The 10,114-nt window shown below is 47.5% G+C and overlaps 1 protein-coding gene across 1 annotated transcript; it reads right to left on the reverse strand.

The window, feature by feature from the left end:
• Window positions 1-745: 745 nt before the first annotated feature.
• LOC140103588 (peroxiredoxin-1-like) lies at window positions 746-7,300 on the reverse strand. The gene is made up of 6 exons (XM_072126724.1): window positions 7,263-7,300; window positions 4,262-4,380; window positions 3,929-4,082; window positions 3,160-3,282; window positions 2,820-2,950; window positions 746-1,027 (listed from the first exon to the last, which is right to left on the reverse strand). Exons 1-6 carry the CDS (start codon window positions 7,274-7,276, stop codon window positions 1,002-1,004), a joined length of 567 nt encoding a protein of 188 aa, XP_071982825.1. The 5' UTR covers window positions 7,277-7,300; the 3' UTR covers window positions 746-1,001.
• Between the last annotated feature and the right edge of the window lie 2,814 nt (window positions 7,301-10,114).

A 10,114-nucleotide genomic window follows, 5' to 3' on the forward strand; every position in this document is an offset into this window, starting at 1 on the left:
TATTGTCCCTGGAGAGATGTGTAATCAGTCCTCACACTGCTGTGCTCTGTGCTCTCTGCAGCCAGTGTTATGTATTGTCCCTGGAGAGATGTGTAATCAGACCTCACACTGCCTGTCTCTGTGCTCTCTGCTGCCAGTGTTATGTATTGTCCCTGGAGAGATGTGTAATCAGACCTCACACTGCTGTGCTTTGTGCTCTCAGCAGCCAGTGTTATGTATTGTCCCTGGAGAGATGTGTACTCATACCTCACACTGCTGTGCTCTGTGCTCTCTGCTGCCAGTGTTATGTATTGTCCCTGGAGAGATGTGTAATCAGACCTCACACTGCTGTGCTCTGTGCAGCCAAGGTTACATGTAGTCCCTGGAGATTTGTGTGATCAGACCTTTGTGCATGTTAGTAGCAGGACTGTGATTTATGGATTGTAGCTTCTCCAAGTGCACGGGGAGGAGAGCGGATCTGTAGTCATTCCATAGCCCACCTACCTGCTACAGCGATTGAAGAAGTCTGATACGACTACTATTCAGAGAGGACGATGTAGAAAACTGAGGTGAGATGTTAGACACGTTTCCACTGCACAGAGCACAGCAGTGTGAGGACATCCCCTTCTCCCTCAGTTACAATCCTGGAATATAAATCCATATTTGGACTCTACCTTCTTGGTAGGGAATTTGGGCCACAGTCAAATATCTTATGGGAAAGTACTCCGGGCCCAACAGCGCAGATCATGTGACTCCAGACACCGGATCAGTCCCAAAAGAATTTTTAATTTAACTTTAGAAAAATTTGCCAGTGACAAGGAATGTTACAACACAGAAGTAATGTCACCCTGCGGACGGGCACTGCCAACCTCTACATTATAAAATAGTCCTTAGATGCAAGAAAACTTTCTATACAGAGACGAGGCCCTGACTACTACTACGATGGGCAGCACTTCCGGCCTTTAGTTCTGTTTGGAGAAATAGTCCTTGCTCTTCTGGGTGTCGGGCTTGATGGTGTCGCTTTAGGGCTTTTGTTCGGCAGGGCAGACTACAACAGAGAGAAGTTACTGGGTCAATGTTAAAGGGACATTTATATCCAATCATCCTGTAGCCACCATTTTCAAAATCTCTGCTTGCCATCATTGAATGGTAATCTGGCAATCTTTACAAACAATGCTGAGCGTCATCCTTCATAATACTAAACGGCTTTGTTACTATGTATCAGTCTCAGGATTGACTATGTAACAATCCCTTTGCAGCAAATCATTGGGTCACTACAGGCATTAAACCTTTAATTATTCACAGACAGCAAGCAGAGGTGTTTCAAATTGCAAGGACCATTAGAAAAATTGTTAAGGTTTCATTGTCCCTCCCCCTAGGAGCAGCCTCAGGGTACGGAGGTCACATACTGAGGGACAGCTTCCAGGATCATCTGCAAATTAATAGGAATTAATCAGCCCTGAACTCAGTCCTCGGACCCCCCCCCTCAGGTAAAGGGGTCCTCTAAGTGGGGGAGGACGTGTAAGGACCAGTCTCATTGTTTATCATTGTTTATCCAGCTGTTCTGCCCGTCCTGTCCTCTGGGGCTCACAGATGACACCCATGGGTGACACCACATTACAGCCCTAACCAAGTCAATAGTCACCCCCTCCCCCAGATTAGGACTTAAAGGGGTGGGGGTTCTGGCTTTATAGAAAAAAATCACAGGGAATGAGAACACCGGCAGTAACCCTGTACAGTTCTTAGTCACTGACAGCAAGCAGAGCTCTGAAATAGGTTTCAGTTTTACACTACAAAAGGATTCCATCAGGCCCCGGCAAGCCACATGCCGAGGACAGGGACGGGCACAGCAGGGGGATCTCATTACAGATGTATGACTGTTACCCCATCAGACTGTCTGTCCACTGCACCGCACACACCCGAATCTGCAAAATCAGAAAGAGATTCTGGCGACTCCAAGATGAAGGCAATCTGTCACCCAATTACCGAGCAGCAGCTACGACAGTCGTGTTATGAGCCGGAGAAACTACTTAGAGGAGATGTTCAAGATAACAAGAACAGCGCCACAGCTGTTTACAGGTCATGTCCGGTACTGCACCTCCACTATATTCTCTTCAAATACCAGGGTGGTGCAGCGACTGGAAGAAGCCAGCATGAGCTACAGAGATCCTAATTAGATCTGCAACACCCCTGCCAATGTGTTGGCAAGGGAGTGCTTGCGAATGAGGCCCTCTATCTGTAGCATCCCTCTAGAGGAGTCTGATCAACTCACTTTAAAGGAAACCTACGACTTTAAAATGGAAGTTATAACCCTCAAATACCTTGCACCAGGTCAGGGTGAGCTGATGCCGGAGCATATCTTCATTATTTGCAGAAACCGCCGTATTCCTTTTTAAACTATTTTATTCTTTATATTTCAACCACGCTTTGGCGCACCACGATATATGCTCGGTGCACCATGCACGCGACCGTACATGCGTCTGATTAGGAGCTCTCGGGCACACTTGCGCCTGCGCAACTTCAAATTTTTATCCTGACCGGCTTCGCACCCGAAGTTGCGTAGGCGCGAGTGTGCCCGAGAGCTTGGTGACGTCATCAGCACCTCCTAATCAGGCGCATGCATGGTGCGCCGAGCACATATCATGGTGCGCCGAAGCATTCCCACACCAAGCACCGTGACCACAGCGTGCCTAGGCCGCAACCGCCAGCCACTCCGGTATTCTGGGTCCGGGCTGCCCCCAGGCCCAAAGAAAAGGCTATGCCCCGGTGGGGTAAATTGCAGATCAACAAGTGAGACTTCCCCCCCCAGTCCGCAGGTCTGGACCCCTTTGACCACTCACCTTCTCCATCCTTGGTCGTGTGCTGGAAGGTCTGGACCAGCCGCATGGTCTCATCCACCGAGCGGCCAACGGGACGATCATTGATGGTGATCTGACGCAGGATTCCTTTATCGTCAATAATGAAGAGGCCTCTGGTAGATGAGACAAGAGAATGGTCAGGAGGTGCAAGCTGCCAGCAGGGAGCGGGGAGAGGTTATTGCTGTGATAGCCCTTTAAATTAACCCTTTATGACATCCTTTAGGAGACTGGTCCTATACAGTTTCCCAATTTGAGGCCCAGAGCTCCCCCTCCAGTAAATAATCACTACCCCTCTGCAATGGCCACAGAACATCCCTCTCACCTGAACATGAGACCCTCATCCTCCTTGAGGACACCGTAAGCCTTGGCGATTGTGTGCGGGAGGTCAGACACCAGGGGGATCTTCATCTTGCCCAAACCGCCATCAGTGTGGGGAGTGTTGGCCCTTAGAAATGGAGAACATGTGCTTGAGGGCGCGTTCACACGTTGTGTTTTGGCCTGTGTTTTCATTGCGTTAGAAACGCATTACAACAGCTGAGGAGAGGGGATTTGCCTAATTACATTACTGGTAACATTTCCGTTTACAAAACGCATCGTAAATGCGATCATAAACAGTAATGTAATTAGGCAAATCGCCTCTCCTCAGCTCTATGCGCAATGAAAACGCAACCAAAACGCAACATGTGAACGCGCCCTGAAGGACCAGGATCAGGTGTAGCAGAGCTGGTGCTGGGTCACACAGTTGAGCAGTGGTCACCCGGCACCCCCACACATCAGCTGTGTGATCGCTGCAAAAGCTCGGAGGTGTTCAGTTTCGTTTAGTGAAAGGGGCAGAGATGCCGAACCAAGCGTGGCCACTACACAATGTGCGGCACTGTGTCTTGTAGGATGTAAAGAGGCTGCAGGAATCCAGTAGTCTCTTCATTCAGAGGATTATAGGGGTGCCCGCGTACGGTCTGATCAGATAAGCACTCTCTCGGATAGGGGATCAATATCTCCCGATCACCTCTTTAAGTCACACAAGTGCAGCGCTAGAGCTCACTGACAGGAAGCAGAGATGTGGACAACAAGGCATTCAGGGGGACACCTACCCGGCCAAGTGACTGAAGTGAGAGTCCACGGATGCCCCAATGACCTCACAGTTCAACTTCTTGAACTCCTCCGCGCGTTCACTGAAGGAGATGATCTCCGTGGGACAGTCGGATGCGAACTTCAGGGGGTAGAATAACAAGACCACGTACTTCCCTGCAGGAGGAGAGACCACGATGAGATCAGGCTACACACATTACACACATTACATTACATTAACGGAGCTGAGCTGTAGTACCAGACTCAATACATGGACAGGGGAGGCGCCGTTTCTATAAGAACGCTCCCACGTCATTAATCCTGGACACCCCTTTGACAGGTCCCTAGCTGCACACCTCTATAGTCCGAGAGCTTCAGGTCCTTGAATTGTCCATCTGGCATCAGGGCTTTGGTGGTGAAATCAGGAGCAAGAACTCCAATCTTGGCGTTTACGGCAGGCATGATGATTTTTACTCTAAGAAGGATGGGGAAAAAAATCCATTATTATTCCCTCCAGAGCTGAACTTCCATCATTATTAAGAATTAACAGCCACAATTTAGTAAATTAACTGGAATCATGTGACGCAGAGCGCAGGCAGAATACAATAATGTAGACGCGGCTTCAGGATCTGCGCAGCCACAATCCAAAATGATAAGCCTTTAAGGGGCGCTCCACCCAAACCATACACCTGGACAAGGGGCAGGACACAGCGTAACACAGGAGGGGGATCTGTTACTTTGTGTCACTATAATAAGAGGTCACCACCTTGGAGATTGATGGTGGATCCCACTCCGGGGCAACAGGATTCTCTAATACAATGTGGGGTAAAGGATAATAATAATCATCCTCTACAGCAAAGCGGGGCCCCTCCCCCACCATGACATATGACCCCAATTACAGAAGAGCTTGGGGGTGTATATAGCGCCCCCAACTGTATTCTGCAGTGACCACACAAACCTGTCATTCACTAGTGGATTGTGACCACAATAAGATTGAATAAAGTTTTAGTATTTGGAATAGGATTTATCCGATGATTTTGCAGGATAATGAATAATGCAGACGGAATTATTCGGGAGATGAGGATCTATTAGATGGGATATAATCCGGTCTGTATGGGGTTCAGATTTTATTTCTTCTTTGTATTATGACATTTTTCATGCTGTGTCAATTATACTCAATATTATAACGTTATCTAACGACTGGAAGAAGTCGGAGTCTCCTAGATGACAATCCACATCCGGAGCTTCTCCTGGTGCTGGAGATAAATGTGCCCCCCCTCCCCCCACACCATGTAAACATGGCCTCTATCCACTGACAGCAAGCAGATTATAGAAAGCAATTAGAATGTGCCCCCCACCCCAGAGGCTCCGAAATCTGAGGAAAGTTATGGGAAAACTAATAAATAATCACAATGTGACAGACAGATCCAGTTACCAGAGAAATATAATCCCGGGATATAATCCGATACGAAGTTAGGCCCCTTTCACACTTGCGTTTTTCACGCGCGTTTTCTGCGCGTGCTTTTGATGCGCAGAACTTGCATTGCACTCTGACCCATTGTAATCAATGGGTCTTTTCAGACTTGCACTTTTTCTCACGCACACACGCGCGTTTTTTTTAACGCGCGTTTAAATCTCGACATGCTCTACTTTTGCAAGTCATGCGCGTGAAAAACGCACCATACAAGTCTATGGAGATGCATCAAAAACGCATTGCACTCTGAGACACTTGCAAGTGCAATGCAAGTGCAATGCGTTTTTCATGCATCAATTGCCATAGAAAAGATAGAGCTTAGTCCTGAGTCCTTTTCACGCGCATTTTCTGCGCGTGAAAAACGCATTGAAATTGCATTGAAAACGCGCGTGAAAAACTGAGACAATGAACAAACTCTGACTGAAAACTGATTGAACTCTGATGCAAAATGTGCGTTTTTCACTGACCAAACCCTGATCGCACCCTGATCAGACTCTGACCTGATCTGCAACGCAAGTGTGGAAGGGGCCTTACACTGCTAGAAAGACACAATGCTATATACAGCCTGATACATTGTAACACTGCCAAGGGCCATCTATACACAATACTATAATCATCTCCACTGATTGACACATTGGGGCAGATTTACTTACCCGGTCCATTCATGATCCAGCGGCGCATTCTCTGACGCTGATTCGGGTCTGCCGGGATTCACTAAGGTCCGTGCGCCCGATGTCCACCAGGTGTCGCTGCTGCGCTGAGGTCCGCCGGAGTTCACCTTCTTCTTCCCGGTGCATGTAAGTGCTGATTTTGCGACACAAATTATTTTGTAAATTCTGCGGTTTTTCTGAATCCATCGGGTTGTCCGACGGCCACGCCCCCGATTTCCATCGTATGCAAGCCGGCGCTTAAGCACCAAAATCCAATCGCGTGCGCCAAAATCCCAGGGCGGGGCAATTCAGGGCAAATCGGAAATATTCGGGAATCCTGACGAAAGTGTGCAATTCGGACCCTTAGTAAATGAGCCCCATTGTATCTGGTGCTCTGTCTGCCGTTACAATGTATCAGTCAGCGAGTCCTGGTCCAGGCTCCACTGACCGCGCCGCTGCCAAGAGACAGAATTTCTCCATCCAAATCTCCTGCCAAATCCAGAGACATCAGCATCACCGGGATCAGGAGACAATCACTGGAGGGCCTCAACACAGGAAGACCCTCACCTTACCGGATCAGGAGACGGATACAATCACTGCAGGGGCTGCCGGACACCAACCCAGGAGGACCCCCACATCACGAGTCAGATATCATTACTGTAGAGAGCTGCTGGACCCCTGCAATTCAGCGACACATTATTGATCAGGGTGTGAGGACGTTGGCAGTGCCCCTGGCGCCGGGTGAACTCCCCCCCCCCCCCTTCCTTCGAGGATCTAGAAGTTTCTCTAATTGAAGTCTGTAGCTACAGACAAATATCCGGCAGCTGAATCCTCCTGGTTATAACTGCAGAAAGGGAAAGGCGGCACCCGGGGCCCTCCATGTACTACAGCCCCCAGCATTGACCCCCCCCAGGGGGCAGCCGCACTGGGACTCCTGCAGCGCTCTTTGTACTACAACTCCCATCATACTGCCAGCCTGAATATGAACCAAACTTCTGTGACAGGATCAGATCTTAATGTACAGAGAAGACAAACTGTATACAGCCCCCCCAAAAAACTATATATCAGACACTAGACACCCACCCATATATAACCCCCCAAAAAATAAATGCTGCCTGACCCCGCACCTTCTGCAGAGCATCACCCCCCCTACTCTCATCCTGCACCTGCTGCAGAGCATCTCACACTCCTCCTGTACCTGCTGCAGAGCATATCACCCTCCTCCTCCTGTACCTGCTGCAGAGCATCTCACCCTCCTCCTCCTGTACCTGCTGCAGAGCATCTCACCCTCCTCTTATATAATTCTGAACTTGTTGCTGCCTGTACCCCCTGGGCGTCCGCAGCGAGTGGAGAAACCTGTTTCATTACATTATAAGGCGATTATTTTATTGTGAAGTCCTGGAGTCGGTGACAACCCTATGGCTGCAAATAACACATTCCTGGGGCCCCGAAGATCAGGGGCCCCAAACAATATAACACATCCCTGGTTTCCTCATATGGGGCCCTCCAGGCTGGGTGCAGCCGCTGTCATTGCACCTCCGCCCCTGGCGCTAGGCCAGGTCCGCACATCACTGCACTTCATTTATGTAGAAGCCACTGCACGTGGCAGCCGTATAATAATAATGATAATAAACATAATAATAATAACTTTATAATCCCAGAGGGAACCTAAAGTGTCACATCCACGTTACCCAATCCAAACACAAATTGACAAATAAAACACAAATAAAACCACGTCCAAACAATAAAAAAGAAACATTGATTTCACATAAATTTAAAATCCACTCTGTCATTTCTAAAACGAACAAATCCTGACTCGGTCTGCCCGTCCTCACAGTATGTGACAGCTCGAGAGCAGCGGCTATAAATGTTTTCTTAAACCTTTCCGACCTGCACCCCATAACAATAAAACGGGAACTAAAACCTCTCATCTGCGTCTGGAGTACGTCATGCATGGGGTGGTCGATATTATCTCTGAACTTATCTATTTTTCTCAAAATTTGACACTTTACCAGCTCCTCCCATTTCTCAAAGGACGCAGCCACTACGGAGGATTCTTAATTATCTTATCCAACCTCTGGCAATCTCTACTAGAAATACAGCCACCCCAAGCTGCTAAAGCAAAATGCACTCATCATGACTGTACAATAAATCATCGACCATCATCGTCTTTGACACATTAAATGCCCTTAACCTCCGTAAAAAGAATAAGTCACTGTTAGCGCGGCTGCTTACCTTTTCGATGTGCTGATGCCAACTTAACTTATTGTCTAAAACAACACCCAGGTATTCAGAACTACCGACCTGATCCACTTCTGTCCCTGATATATTCAGTGATTCGACGTATCATCCAATTTCCGCGAAAAATTGATGACTAATTCTTTCGTCTTATTAACATTGAGCACAAGCCCATTTGATTTACACCACTCAGTGAATATTTTCACTGTCTGTCTATCCTCACTATCATCCCCCTCCTTAATACAGCCACCAGGACAAAGTCATCTGAATATTTCTGAAGGAAGCAGCCCGGACCATTTTCCCTAAGTTGTACGAGATAAACAGAAAGGGAGCTCACACATTACCCTGAGGGGCTCCAGTGCTGTACACCAACTCATCAGACCATGACTCTCCTAATATGACCCTCTGTGGTCTGTAGCTCAGGTATGACATCAACCATTTAATCAAAGTTGGTCTCATCCACATACCCTGTAATTAAGAATCCAGCAGCGCAGAAATGATAGTATTCAATGTTAAAGATCTTACATTTCCAGTTAACACCGAAAGAACAAAAGGTCTCAGCCCCCTCTTCCTCTGTTTACACTTAAAAATCACCCGTGTACCCTGCAAAGGTCTCCCCATTCTTTTGATATTCCTTCACACTTCATATTTCTCCTAGGTATAATTTTCCTAATAATCGTCTCATTAAAATCCAAATTCTTATTTTTGCTTGTTTTCCCGTGATTATAGACCCTGGTACTGAGATTTCCTAACCTCAGACCAATATCAAACATCGTCCGACATCCAATGTATTCAAAATCCCCTCCATACTTTCTACTTCTATTTTCCATCATATTAAATTTATTGTCCCTATTTGTCCTTATGGAATATCATAAAATAAACTGTTTGTTGCATTCTTTGCCTGTACTGCCTGATCAAGTCCTCGCTAAGGGCCCATAGTCGGGGGGAGCAAGCCTGTGCCAGAGACTGAACCCAAGGGAACCCCCTTCCTCAGACTGAGGTAGCCCAGACCCTCACTTGGTGGGGGCCCCCAGGCCACGCTCCATGGGAGTCCCCCCTCTGATCCCAGACAGGGAGGTCTATGACTGCTCATGCAGGGGTGGGCTGTTGTGTGATAAGAGAACAACGGCGGGAGGCGTACTTCAGAATAATGCACTGCACACATTACGGCTACAACCTTCCCAGAACACCAGTGAAGCCGGATAGATCGATAGGTAATTTGCACTTTGCCCAGGATAACACAGACGTTTGGCATGGAATATAGTCATGTGATTACATACAGGAATTCTGGAACCAAATAAGAAACCATATAATGTTACACTGGAATAAAAACCTACCCCTGGACCCACTGCTCTTAAACAAGGGGATAAGGCCCAAGAGGAGATGCCTCTGGATAGACTAGACATCCAGGCTCTACTGCTAGATGCATTATGAAGCACTGGATACAGGATTCCTCCCCAACAATATCGGAAGTGGTTGTTCAAAGCGTCTGATCAGACGAGAGATTAGAAACACAAAGAGAAGCAAACAAAGAGATTCTTTAGCAAATGGAAACATTTTATTATCACACATGAACACATAGTAGAGTTAGTAACCCCTTTCAAGCTCACAACATGGTGTAATACTGGAGTCCTGAGGGGTGTACACTGGGTGAGCTACAACTTTGAGGGCGCTGTCACAAGGTGCGTCACTTTTTTTGATGCACTTGACGTATTCCAGAGGCTTCAGCGCTGATCACAGGTTACATTGCCTTTTAGCAGATACAGTGGAAACGCAATGTAACCTTAACATGTGATCAAGGCTCCCCCCCCCCTTTCCCTAAAACTGATATAAATATTACTAAACAG

This window comes from Engystomops pustulosus, chromosome 10, assembly GCF_040894005.1.
Source record: "Engystomops pustulosus chromosome 10, aEngPut4.maternal, whole genome shotgun sequence".
NCBI classification, from domain to species: Eukaryota; Metazoa; Chordata; class Amphibia; order Anura; family Leptodactylidae; genus Engystomops; species Engystomops pustulosus.